Source organism: Genypterus blacodes, unplaced genomic scaffold (assembly GCF_046128005.1).
Source record: "Genypterus blacodes isolate CSIRO-AG114 ecotype Tasmania unplaced genomic scaffold, CSIRO-AGI_Gbla_v1 ptg000012l_1, whole genome shotgun sequence".
Taxonomy (NCBI): domain Eukaryota; kingdom Metazoa; phylum Chordata; class Actinopteri; order Ophidiiformes; family Ophidiidae; genus Genypterus; species Genypterus blacodes.
The window spans coordinates 3,001,622-3,016,078 of NW_027466826.1; the positions used below are offsets into that span (position 1 = coordinate 3,001,622).

General features: G+C 39.4%; 1 protein-coding gene across 1 annotated transcript in view; it reads right to left on the reverse strand.

Annotated features, from left to right (window-relative positions):
* Positions 1-4,255: 4,255 nt before the first annotated feature.
* plpp4 (phospholipid phosphatase 4) overlaps positions 4,256-14,457 on the reverse strand; it is a 40,014-nt gene continuing 29,812 nt past the window's right edge. The window contains exons 6-7 of the mRNA XM_076161989.1: positions 9,135-9,305; positions 4,256-7,639 (exon numbers count right to left, since the gene is read on the reverse strand). Of these exons, the coding sequence (XP_076018104.1) occupies positions 7,431-7,639; positions 9,135-9,305 (380 nt within the window). The 3' untranslated portion in view covers positions 4,256-7,430. The remainder of the gene's footprint in view (positions 7,640-9,134; positions 9,306-14,457) is intronic.

A 14,457-nucleotide genomic window follows, 5' to 3' on the forward strand; every position in this document is an offset into this window, starting at 1 on the left:
GCTTATGTTCTGAATTAAACCAGGCTTAATAACCTATGTTACCCAAACTGTAACAATCGCTCCTTCCCTACAAATAAACATACAGTACATTTGTGATGTCAACTGTGTCAGCAGCCTTCATCACTCATCTCTTCTTCATCTTCCTCTCCTTTAACTGCTCACAACTAGGTCATCTTGCTGTTAGCACAAAGCTGCTCACCTGTGGTTGCTGATGGAGATTATTCTGGTAATCCACCGCCTCAGTGTTTCCCTGACGGCTTGTCCCAGTGTGGGAGAGAACGCTGTACATGGTGCTGATTGTTGCCTCACTGACTCCAGCAGTGCATCACAAAAAGCACCGGGGTGGCACTTGATGTGTTTTAAGTGACCCACCTCCACCCGGAACAGCACACTGTTTCAGTCTCATACTGACAAAACATTCTACCCCTCTCTGGTTCCTGTTCAGCCATTACATGATTTATACCAACAGCAAGTATTCCAGAACATAAATATGACATTTTATCATCGCCTTTCTCTCTCTGTCTCTCTCTCTTTCTTCTTGTCCCACCTAGTCTGTCGGCATGTCCCAAAGTTCATGTTTGATTCCTCCCTGATCCTTCCCTGAGCCCAACACAGAGCTGATCAGCTATAAGCAAGGCTGTTTCTAAGGCTCCTATTTCTGCTCTTTGGACTGAGGAGTGAACAGACATCCCAAAGGAGATAGGTGCAAGGAGAGTCGATACAATCCATACTTGCCCCTTCACTGGATGAACCTGTTTCTGATTGAACAGCTGATCAGATACAGCAGACTGAACTGACACGTTACAATGGCATTACACTATTCACTTCTCTTCCTTGCAAGATGTTCTACCTCTACATCTACTTTCACCCCTGGTACAACCCCCGGTACAACTTCCCCTACGGACAAATGCAGAACACATGTGACAGCCATCATGCAAGTTATCTGTTTTCCATGCTACACATGCAGGTACAATGGAAGTATATTCAATTGAATTCATGTAAATGTACATAGACAGTTTGTCAGGCGCTGCACCACTGGTTACTACAACATAAATCTACAACCTTGTGCTATTTTACAACTACAACTGACTTTTTTTTTATAGTTTTGACAGTGTCAAACTTTAAAGTGCAGCTCTGCAGAAAGAGCAGACACCTCAGTGAGGTCCCAGAAATGGCAGCGGCAAAGAAAAGGATCATATAAGTTTCTGCCAAACTAATTTGACAAATTCAATTCAGAAATGCAGCTTTGTGAAAACGTATTATTTCTAATATTCAAGCCTTTGAACACCTTTGAACACCACTATTGAGACTAGGATTTTGAAATATTTTATCATTACAGGCAACTGATGTAACCCATTTCTATCACTATTTAAAAACATGAGTAGTTATTCATTTTATATGAATCACTGTTTCAATGCACATTCATAAAAGCTGTCAAAACAGACACACTGCAAACAAATAAACACCCGTGCTCACGATGTAGTAGAGAGAATGTGAAAGTTTTCAAGCCTTCACAACACTTCCTCTTGTGTCACTAATGAAGTCCATAGAATATGACTGAGTATGACTTTGAATGTGCTTAGGTAGAAAGTTTTCCTCTTTTCCAATCAAGCGAGTTTGCTCGTACCCAACTTTTAACTTCGCCATGTTTTACGGAGTTGAGGATCAATTGTTCCCTCTGAGTCGAGCCGAATTAGAGCGACTTGGAAACGGCAGAGAGCGTCTGCTGCTCTCTTTATCGACAGGGTCTCCACCCTCTTCATTGGGGTTTTTGCAGAATGTTGCACCCTGAGAGAATTGCGGTTTGTGTATTAATGAGGCAGACATGACAGAAATCACTGGCTTTTGCGATATAGAACACACCCCGGGAGGAATTTATAGGAGCATGAAAGGTGCATCTACAGCTGCTCTTTGCTATTGATCTATTATGAATGTCAGCTCCCACTTGTAGTAATTCGCCCCGGGCTGACATTTTACTGTGCATTCTATCTCACATAATGTAGAATAATACACATAGAAATACAAAGAGACTTCACTATTCAAAACAGAACTCACACAAACACAAATGCACTGTACTCAAACTTTCCACATCGCAATTATACTCGTCTTCCCACAAGCCACAATAAAAATGGAGACATTATTGTGCCCCGAGCAGTGTAAACATGTAACTAATATCTTCATTCAGTTTTCATTTTGATTTTGTCTTTTGAATTCTAGGAAGTGTGGATAAGCTCAGCAGAAACCTCATTTTCATTTCTTTCCCTCTCCATTCTCTCTAATGTTCTGCCATAACTCTGACCGAGACTTTTAACCAAAGGGGTGCACATTCCTGTAATGATCCATTAATTATGAGTCCATACAAAGATTTTATCTGTCACTTGCTTTGGAATTCTGGTTCATAAATTATTCAGAAATGGCACAGTTTGTCAAAAAGGGAGTAAATTACTCACTCAGGCTTATAGCTCTCCGCCGAAACTTTTGTCAGAATAGATAAATAATAAAATACAGATATAAGGCCAAAAACATGCTCGCTTTTGATCTCTAATGAGAGCTGAACTATTTCTATGATGTCGTTACAACAAACGTGATAAATGTAAAACCTTTAATGTAAAACAACTCTGAGGCCAATGTGCCACGACACCTTTCATGACACATTTATTCTGTCTCTGCCCATTCCAAGTAATGAAAAGTATATTCATAACTGACACGTTATAATGTATTATATTTTCTGACATCTTTTTTCGAAAGATTAATGAGCTGTGATTGTTAATGCTGTGAAACAATGTTCATGAAATGGCCATTTAAATCCTACTGGCAAAGTGGAAAGCAGTATATGACGATGTGTTGTGCTCAGCATTTTGAAGGATGTTGCAATGTTAAGTGATATTATATCTCCTGTGACTGCTGATGTATGAGCTGTAGGTTGATTTGATTGCTGTAATGGCTCTGCTCATCCAAGAGTGACGAGCTGCCCTTGACAGTGACTGAAAACAGTATGGATGTTGTGCTGAATGACACCAATTGGTTTTGACTGAAAACATGTTAATAATTCACATACTGAAAGGAAATTATGTAAACAGTCTGATGTGTCAGTGAAGCCTCCTGTAAATTCTGCTATTGTGCATTTAATGGATGTTTGATGTATATTTTATATATTTTTAAATACAGCAAACTATCACATAGCATGCAATATCTTATTAGGAATCAGTGTGAGAGTTGCTTAGAAGTCAAACTGCCTTTCTCTGTAATTGATGTGTGGGTGTATTACTGCCTGAGTGCTTAGTGTCCCTTGAAACTGAAATATCTGGCAGTCACAGCAGGTTACAGGAAATATTGCGCTTCTTTACAGACTCACTGTCGACTCCAAATTAGAGAAGTCACATTCCTTTGCTGCAAAAACTAACTTGCAAAATCTAACTCACACCATGGTAACACAGGAATTTTACATCAAGCTATTACCTGTATTCCAGTTTTTTAGACTCTATTCTATTTATTGACATATTTTGTTAATTGCCATAGTAATTATGTGTGGTTAGTATTTGTGTGGTTTGTGTCTATGTGTTTCTATTAATGCTGTTGCTGTTATAATGCAACACTGCACCAAAGACAAATGTTCCTCTATGGCAACAGTTAAGTAGATCTTCAGCTTGACAAATTGCAAAGTAACTGATCCTCTGCCTCTAGAGGAGGAATGGAGTGTCGCTTGTCTGGAGGGTAGGATGAGACGCCCATGGAAGCCCCTGAGGCACAGTGGGAAGGGTCCTATTGAGCTTAACTGCAATGGGGTAAACCTGGGATTCACTCTGGACCAGATGGGGACGTGTCCCCACCAAGGAAGTCAAACATATCCCCACAGTAACTGCAACAAGGCAGGGGCTAGATGTTTCTAGGTTGCAGGGGCATATTAGACTAATTTGGTACACAACACCTAGTTTTTAGTTTATTTCGTCACGCAAACTTAACAAGATATTTCATCATAATTGTCTGCTTGCTTGTCAGATACATTCTGTCACAAAATGATACAGAAAAACTTCCCCGGATTTGTTTTGCACATGTGTTGGCAAAAACAAGGAAATTATGATATTACTGCCATATTAGCCTCACTGCACTGGCTTCCTGAAGAGTGAAAAATAGATTTAAAATCCTTCAATATCATTATATTCATCCAATTTACATTGGTACTACTGTTGCTGTTGCTGTGCCTTTCTCTCCGTTCTCTGTCAATTTCAGAAAATAGCAATAATAATGATCATAGTTAGAATTTTTTATTTTATTTCTTAGCATAGATAAATTCTACTCATATAAAAACCAACAGCTAATCTGAAGCATACAAACGTTTATTGGAAAGTCCCTAAACAACAGTACAACACAATGTCCACAACAACACGTCCAATACAACACACACATACATACACGCACACACGCACACATACACACACCTTCACTGTGTGGCATTCAAACATCAGCTGCTGCATGATGTTAGACTGTGATTTGCATATAAGAAGTTACACAATAATACCAGTACTCATTTCAGGATGTGTTGACTCTGGATTTGAGTTCAACTATCACATTCAATTTGTGCTCTTTTGTTTTTTTTCATGGACAAATTTCACACAGCTGCAGTCCTTTATTGTACATAAAGTATATAAACAGCAAAACTGAGTTCTCAAGGCCAGACATGCTTATAAATATAAAACCTTTTCTTTTCTCATAAATGGAACAGGCATGCCATGAACAAAGACGATAACAGTAGTCTTACAATCTTTTTTACTATTTTTTTCCTCCAGACATCTATTCATTATATTATTATTATTATTATTATTATTATTATTTTGTTACATTTTTTAACTGCTTCAATCATTGGAATGGAGAAATGACATGAAAAATAAAATAAAAAAAATGACTACACTGGTTGCCTTTAGCAGTTAATTTTTTGGGGAAAAAATAAGTACCGTCTGATCGTTTAAGTAATATTATATTAGAGTCATTTTCTGTCTCTAGAAAATGGTTGAAGAGTTTACTCAAATCAGACATCCACATTTTCAAAATTTGACACCCACTGCTACAAAATGAGCGATAGCACCAAATCAAAATAAAGTAATGAGTGATTTGAAGGTTCCTTTGTTGATAAAGCAATAATACTCTTACAGACAGGATACTTTGCAACTTATGATACACATATTTTCAAATATACTTTATGCCATCTACAAATGACAAAGTACAAACGTCAGGTGGCCATGTCAGGCAAATGCAAGTCTATAAAACATGATATATCTGTGCCACTGTCATTTTACCATGAATCGGTTTCAAAGTCTCTCATAATCACAGATTTCCAGGCCTGTGTTGAAAGACTAGACTAGATCCAGGTCCAAGATCGATAAACTCTCAGAATCTCATAAAGTCCGCACACAGAGTCTGATGAGCCGAGTGTAGCAGCTCGTCCTTCAACCGGAGATTACAGGAAAGCTTGATTCCTCTTTTCTCCTTCTTCTTTCACTTTGTATTGCATCAGTGTGGGGTCAGCCTCATTAGACTGGAGAGCTCACACACCTTTGCACACATGCACACTGTTCAGTACATACACACAAACATACATACGTTGAATGAGCTGCCGATGGGTTGCATTAGTGATAATGGCTTATGAATAATGTTTTGAACAAAAGCTTCTTTCTGTTGTGTTTCTTTCTATAACAACCACCATTATAACTATGCCCTACAAATAAACAAACAGCGGCTGGGGGTCAAAGTGCCTCTCCTCATGATTGCTGCCATTACAAAATAATTTTTCCATTTCATTTTGTGGACTGTTGACAGTGGAGTGAAGCAAATAAAACTTGGTTTGACTAAAGTCATGAAAAAAATTCCAAAATAACCTTTCACATTTGGCTTACTGCTGCTTTCAAAGCATCTTATCTTGCTTTATCTCTAGATTTGATTTTTCATCTCGGTCTCCCCTTATAACTTGGTTGGTTTTAGAGGTAAAGCTGTGGTTGTACCTTCCCATTAATGTCACAGCAAATGGCAAAAAGCACAAAGTCACCAAGGAAACTAAATTATTATAATTTCAAACAAAACCTGTAAGAGGGTACAAATTGCTTTGTTGATTGTAGACGACCTCTAATCTGAATCTGTGTTATCTGCAGTAGCAGATGAAAACAAACCGAAACAAACGCAAAATGACAAATCTTTGGTGTCTGCTTAATGTCAACACTCTGTGTCTAAATTAGCTTGGAATATTAATAAATAAAGAGGTATAAATGGATGGTTATGTAATGAAAATCGCTCTCTGGGGTTCAGGCTTGTCTATTCTTGAATGTTAGATTGTCTATTTGTGAAGCCTATTTGCAATGCTTGGGTAGTCTGTCGTTCACCTCAAATAACCTTAACGTCCTCATAAGCAGCACTGACTAACCTCCGTTAATGAGGATTAATGCAGGGTTTGATTGGAGTTTTTTGCCTCTCCAGACACACTTCCATCATGCCAATTCCACCTGTCACTTATTGATTGCACTCATTGAGCTACATTTGGGCCTAAGTCCGTGCACAGCCTTTGGGAACATGTGTTTAATATAGGGCATATGAAAAATTGAGATAGTGACAATGATAAGAAGGGGGGGGACCTTACCAGCCCCCTGAGAACAGGAAGAAAAGAAATAATAAAATTTGGGAAGGTTAAGGAACACTGAAAATTGTCCTTGTCACGGAACAGCACTTGCTCCAAGATTGCGCTGGTGCTATATTTATCATAATGCCACCATGAACAACCAAGATGTCTTTTTTTCACAGTAAATTTACAGAATTTCCTCGAGTCCCTGAGCTTTGGACCGTGACGGGAAAATGTAGCTTAGCCACACTCGGAGGACATCATTGGATATGTGGCACCAGTTTCTTGCAAGTTCTGCTGACTTCGATAACTATTATTTGACATACAGAACTGTATTTTGTTATTTACTGGCTATAGATTGGTTCGATTGTTCATTTAATGGGTTGTTATGGGGTCTCATCAACTCTCTGTCCCAGGCTGTTCACCGTAAAACATAGAAAAAATCGTGATACAGAAAACCACATATCCACCAAGGCAGAAGAGAAAGACAAAAACACGAAAAACGGACTATATTTCTATGTCCATGGCCATAACATCTTTCATAATTTCATTAAAAGCATTTTCTCTGGTGTTGTTTATGCTTGCTTCTCATGTCTCAGTGACAATGTCCCATATTATATGATGTGACAAAACTAAATATAGACTACGCGGCTGCTGATTCAGAGCAGGTAACACAAAAGAATGCCGGTGTCACTTTAAGGGGGGGCCCGTATGAAGATGGATGAGGAGCATTAGTGTCCACTGGAATGTCGAACTAGATAAGTCATTTGGAATGAGTGGGCGAGCTTGGCGGCTCGGTGAGGTTGGTAGGGGGTGTGGGCACTAGTCATACGGGCCCCTCGGTTAAGCCCTCTAGGGGAAGGGTAGTGGCATTGTCAGTGGGCTGGGGGTCATCGTGGGTGTGTAAGGGGCTGCGGGTGACAGCAGCCAGGCTGGCGTAAGGCAGGTGGCAGTCCATGTGCAGGAACGGTGGGTAGTGCTGGCGGTAGCAAATGTATGCAAACAGCAACCCGATCACTCCTCCAACAAATGCATCTGTAAAGCAAACACACACACATTTATTTTAGGGTATCCATCTATAGATAATTTTAGCGTATGTGGGGGAAGTGAAACTAACACCTGCTCTGAGGATGAGCTCATTACTTTATCCTCATGTACCTCATGTGCTGTACCATTGTTGGTCAGCTTTCTTCTTCTTCTGGATGGTTGGGAGGGTGATAAGTAAGCGGAAAGGAAAACTATGACTCTGTTCTGCACATGCTCTTGACTTCAGACGGGTTGTTTCTGTCACTTTATCATGTCAACTGAGCTGTATTACCCCTGTCCCCCTTTGAGCTATAATACATCATATAATGTCACATTGCCATGGTGAATGTTAGGCCGAGTGTAGCTCAAAATGACATGACCAGCTGCTATTGGGCCAACTGAAATAGAGCACAATCATTTTCCATATGTCTCCATCATATTGTCTTTATTTTCTCCTTCTGGGTGAACATAATTATAATAGAACATTGACTGATTTGTACCACTCGAAACATATACAATGCTTGAGCTTGCTTATGAATGTTTCATTGGCTTCTGTCAACTGAATTTAATAGAGTGTGACTTGATGTAATACTGTACATTAATATGGTGGCCTTGTTAAGACAGTGATTGGACCCAAGCCCCCCCAAGGGTTCCTCCAAAGTGCATAGCGTGTGTGTTTCTTATCTATCAAGCATGGCTCAGCAGACAGGATAATGTGGCTCCCAGCTTGTGTTTACAGTGATTGCAGAAAGGGTCCCCTCAAATTTAATGGGCTGCACCATTGCTGCTTACTTACAGTCTGCTGGGGCCGCAGAGGAGAAAGTCTGCTGACGATGGGAAGAACTACAAAAGTACTAAGAGAGACTTAGAAAGTGGTCGCCTTGGTGTTTGTTATATGGGCTGTGCTTTTAAGTTGAATAAATCCTGGTTGTTAAGTGTTGTCTGTGTTGAAGCTGCCCTGCACCACAGGAACATATGGTTCTGTCTAACTAATTAACACCTGACTGAACTGTCAACGGTTGCACGTTCTCTCTCTTGCCTACAAATTCTATTTACTCTTCTGTCTCCCTGTGAAACTCCCTAACAGCTTTAAGGATAGCAAAAGGCTGCAAAAATAAATCATATCTAAATGTCAACTGAGGCACATCTCAGGAAATCAAACCAGGTTATGTATAAATACAATTCCACTTTGACACCTTTTGACTCTTTGCCTGACTTGGGAAGGTGAGTAAGCACAAGCTTTGTCAACTGGGTTGATAACACATTTGTATTATGTCACAATACAGCTTTTAGTAAAGAGTAAACAGTGTGTCTTTTAAGTGAGTGTACCGAGGCAGATGTGATTCAAACACTCATCCTCCCCTGGCTAAGACAGTATAAGCAGAATTAACATCATGTACATTGTGGCCAAACAGCTGTTCACAGTAGATTTGATCAATGCCGCAAAATCTATCCAATACATAAAAACATTAAACATTTCAGTCTGTGTTCTGTTCAGCCAAACCTTGCCAGTGGTGTTTGTAGTCACAGGTTCGGGACAATGCGATCATCATAGCACTGTAGAGGGGTAACACCATGGCACAGAGACGCCAGCTACGCCCGCGACCCTGCTCCGTAAAACACTGCAGCTTCCCCGCCAGGTAGAAGGAGGTGAAACCAAGGCCAGAGAATGCGACTGGCAGGAATGGAAGGTGGCAGACAAAAGTGCAAATCAGTGTAAAAAAAACAATCTTTCAGTATATTGGCAGAAAAAAACATGACAAATGTAGCAAATACATTGTTCAGGTCAGACCTTTCTTAATCATAAGCATGCCTACATACATTTAACAGACAAACAAATAATCCTAAAAATATGCAATAATGCAAATAATGGTCCAAGAAGAAGACGTAATCCTAACTTTATCATTGACTATTCCACACCACCAACTTTCAGTGAAAGAAATAAAACTAACAAATAATGTGAGAAACCTAAACTGAACCTGCTTATAATAGCTTCCCTCACCAGGATGTGCAATAATACAACAGGTGACAGGAAAAAATAATAGAAACCGTCAGTGACATGGACAAATATAACGTGACAACACCGGCGTGGAAACAGAATAGTGCAGACAGATGGGAGATTTGCCGTTATGGCAGCTTTGGTCTACTTTCGCCCACTAGAGGATGGGACATCAACAGTATGTAGAAAATCAGATTGTGTGGCAGGTGCCTTAAGGTAAGGACAGCAAATAGACAAGACAAATACACACTTGGCTATACCAAGTGCAGCCAACATGCTTGAAGGTGTCATATTTAGAAACATGCACAACCATACATTGTTTGTGTATGTGGCATCAGACTGCACAGCACTAGTGGTAATGACTGGCTCCTATGTATTGCTGTCATATCCCTCTCCACTGTGCAGGTCTTCCACTGGCTCTCCTATTAAAGCAGAGTCAGTGAAATCATCTACTGAAACATAAACCAGTTAAAGGTCGCCGCTGAGGAGCAACATTAAAGACCGGTGAGCGAAACAAAGACAACTGAGCTGCTGGCCTGTGTCATAGTTGATTGTGTAAGAAAAATAGTAGTGCCCACTAATTGTATGATTTAAAGGTGGCTTGATGGAGCTGTAAAAAGTACAGGCGAGACAGGACCATTAGTTTAGTCCTGCAGCAGGCCAAACAGCACCCATCAGCACCCATCAGCAGCCCATTTGTCACTCGACCCCATAAGTGGGCAAGAGTACTAAGGATGACCAAGCCATGTGTGTGGGCTGTAGAGAGAGGATAAAAGGAAGGGTGATAGGAGGAGAGGACAGACAGGGAGAATCCTGCGGCTCCACTGGTCGTCGTGCTGACAGGAACCAGACGTTGGCTCTATTAGAAACTGAACTTTCAATTATGAGATTTAAACTAATATATTAGAGGCGCGTATTAGCTGCAAATTAGCTTTTTATTCAAATTGAACAGGCAGTGTCATCTACCTTGGATATGATGGATGTTATGTAAATTTAGTTTGCTTAATCTTTTTTTTTTTTAAACAGGATTGATCATTTTATTTAACGATAGATTAGATAGTTCCTGAAAAGTATTTCACATCCATGATCGCCCACAAAGTTGAAAGATTTTTTATTCCAACTTTATGGACAACAGTTTATATACATACACTGTTTCCCCATAAGGTTAGAATAATTGTTTATTCAAACTTAATGGGCGACAGTCTATAACAAATTTGGGATAAATGAGCCTACAAGTGGACGTGGAATTGAAATAGAGAATTTGTAATGGCTCCATACAGGCTAAATAGATGTGGCTTGTAATGAAGTTACAAAAAGTCCAACAATTTTCTTGTTAATCATGAGAAATAAAAAAAACTTTCAGTTTAATATTCACATCTGCTCGTTGTTTAAATCTCAGGGTTGCACGCTGTTGCGGGGGAGTATAGAGTTTGCTAAAGCAACCTTGAAATCTCTTCTCTCTTGACAAAGGATGTGATACTTTGTTTACTAATTAAAGACCAACGATTATACAAGCATGTTCACTTATACTACCATTTACCTTGTAATATCTTTCACTGCATTTCCAACCATTCCACCCTCTTTTCTCTCAGCACCTTATGCTTAGAATATTCTTGCAACTCTGAATTTCATATCATAGTTGATTTATCGGGATGGAACTGAAATATGCATAACCAATTATCTGTTTTTGAAGATGGTACACAGAATGAAGATAAACTTGGACCCCTGAAGATCAGTGCCCCTCTATTATCCATTATTATTATTGATTCAGTTTCCACACCTGCTCATTACCATTCAGGGTGATGGTGGCTGTTGTTTATCCATGAACAACTTGGAAGAAAAGGAGACACCTTGGACAGGTCACCAGCACCTAAACATAGTTGTTTATCTTCGTTTACCTAAGAGGCAATTAAGAATCTGCAGTCCACCTGACTCGCATGTATTTGGACTGAAGCAAAACAACTAAGACAACAAAGAGACAAGACAAGATGCAAACGAGAGACAGACAGTAACACTGAGCCTTAATGTCACACTTCATTGCTCTTGTTGTTGTTGCCTTTGTTTCAACAGTGAGATTTGATTTTACATCCTGATAACAGTTTTATTTTGGCTGTTCTCTTCTCTGTGAAAATGGGCACATTAATTTCATAGCAATCACAAAATGTCTGCTGCTTCGGTTAAAAAGCAAGCCTTTATTCCTCATGTGAAATTATCCGTTTGAGCCTGTAGAAATCCATATTGGCCAATTACTGTGAGCGCTTCTTCTCATTCGATGGCGCTTTCACAGCAGCATGTTGTGGCTTCATTTATTACATTGGCCTAACAGAATTGACTTACACTGCAGGTGTTCTGTATTATCGTTTAATTAGTTTTGGTCCTTAAGTGATGCCATTTATGCCTCTAATGTGAATGTGCATTTTCTTTTCTTTTAGGACACTGGGGTGACAGCGTTAAAGTTACAGACTTTGTTATTGGTTTCCCGATCTGTGAGAGAATGCAAACACAAATGTGTGATGTATCATTTAAAGTAAACAAAGCAAATTAACATGGAAGAAACATAAAGGGAGAACAATAGATCCTTGTAGAGGAGTATAGCTGTGTATATTCAACACATCTAATGTGTTATTCTTGCACTGACACAGTGAGTCAGCCCTAGGACGCTTTGGTAATGTGCACAATAACTCACAGGTGACCTGCAGTATGCATCTACCACACTTAACACATTGACATTTTTATGCAGACAATAAGCACAATTAATTAAGCCAATATATTTGCACCTGCAGGGTTACATAATTTTAAAGTTTACCAAGTAACAAAGGAAAGATGCTGCTCAAGGCGACAGAGTAACAAAGGGTTCACAGGACAGAAATGAATGCAAACAAAGAGCGAAACAACATCACGGCAATGAACCCACTTCATGAATTGAAAAAGGTTTAAAAGTAATTCCCTTGAGACAAAATTAAGACACTTAATGAGGGGTTTAAGTGTTGTGTGATAGCTTCCAAAAAAATGTTCATCTTCAAACAGCCACAAGGTTTGTTCAGAAGTTGCAAATGAAAGAGTCAAGTGCTGTCGGTGCATCTGCACTTTATAGAAGCAAATAAGTGGTGGGATTTCTCTAAACAAAGATTGTAATTGTTTGAGTTCTTTGACTTTTTAATTAGACCGTTAAAAAAAGTTTAAAAAGTGCAGGCAACTCCATCTCCAAGCAAACCAGCCCTAAATATCCTGGATCATTCATTTCTCTTCATTCAACCAGTACAACCAACACAGTCACTCAAGTTGCACATGATAACAGACAACAGAGCAGAAACAACAGTTGATCGGCAAAAGCGATGATGTCATATAGGGTAGATTGAAAGCCCAGGATCACTCCAGTGTAATTGACATGGCAGGTGGTGCGCAGGTTAATGTTACATTCATGATTGCACCTGCTGCGATCTTTGCTTTGTGATTATGCAGAGCACTGGGTGGAAAGTTAATGAGGCTGCTGACATGGACTTTACAGCTCATCACCAATAGAAAATGAATAATTTAAGATGTGAACATGTTGGAAGGGTTTTGTATCATTTGTCTCAAAGCCTATCCCCAGGGAGAAATTAACTACAACCAAATTCAACAATTGCACATTTAATCCTGTGGCAGAAGGGAAGAGTGCCCAGCGGCAATGATTTACTCTAAATCCTTGACAGAAACTATTTGAATAAGTCAAGTAATATCTGCTTTTACCCTTTTCTCTTCTCCATTTTAATTTAAAACTATGCTTATATTGAATCTTCTGCCCACACACACAAATCACCAAATCACACACTGACCTTAGCAGTAATCATTTATATCCCGTGGAATTAGCCATCTCCACTTCTCTAACGCCTCTGTTTTAACCCTCTGAACCCCCCAAAAGGACACCAAGAGCACAAACCCTTTAACTCTTGCCAGAAGCAAAATGTATTAACCAATCGCTTGGGCACTGAATAAATTACACACAGGCCACAACAGCCTAACAGGAACTCATTTGCATGTATAATTGTTGCTGCAGTGCTCAAACACTGTGCTTCCTAATGGATGATACTTTAACAGACAACACACTGCCCACGAGTGCAACTGTCCCTCGATGCTCTGCAGATACTTCTATTGAGGTATGTCATGCGTAATCAAAAAAGTGTATAGACAGATTATATAGACAGTAATTCGATTTCTCTCCCAGGATTGATGTTGTATTTTGGATAGGAAAACGTAGATGGCGATATTATAGATGTTTTCAAAGTGCATAATTATTGGTCATATCTGATGGCTTAATATGCTTAGGGAGAGAACCTGAGATGAGAGACTAGATCTACAAAAATATTTATTTTCGGCTTAGTGCTCTATACTGGATCGGAGTTTGCATTTATCTATTTGTTTCCCACTTTCAGGGACTTGTCTCCTTCAATATCTGTTACTCACACTTCTCTGCGAAGGGGGAAAAAAAAGAAATCCAATCCGAGAAACAGTGAATACCTCGAAAACTTTGAAATAAAATCATATTTGTTATAGTTTAGATTAAAGCTGTGATCAAACACTGAAGGCTAGATTTTGTTTTCTCCTGAATGGTTCCAATTTTTTAAGATTGAGATTGATATGTGAGTGAATAAGCAGTTCATCCGTCGTCATTTTTACAAGAGACAAGTGGTGTGACAATAGACAGAGTAGCTTTCTATTTGTTTCTATCGTCAGTGTCACTGACTTCATATCAGCCGGAAGCTGAATTAAAGACGACCAGTTGCTATATGTCCAGATGCCACTTTGTTGTCATCTGCCAGCCCCTATTCCTTGCCGCATTCATCTGAAT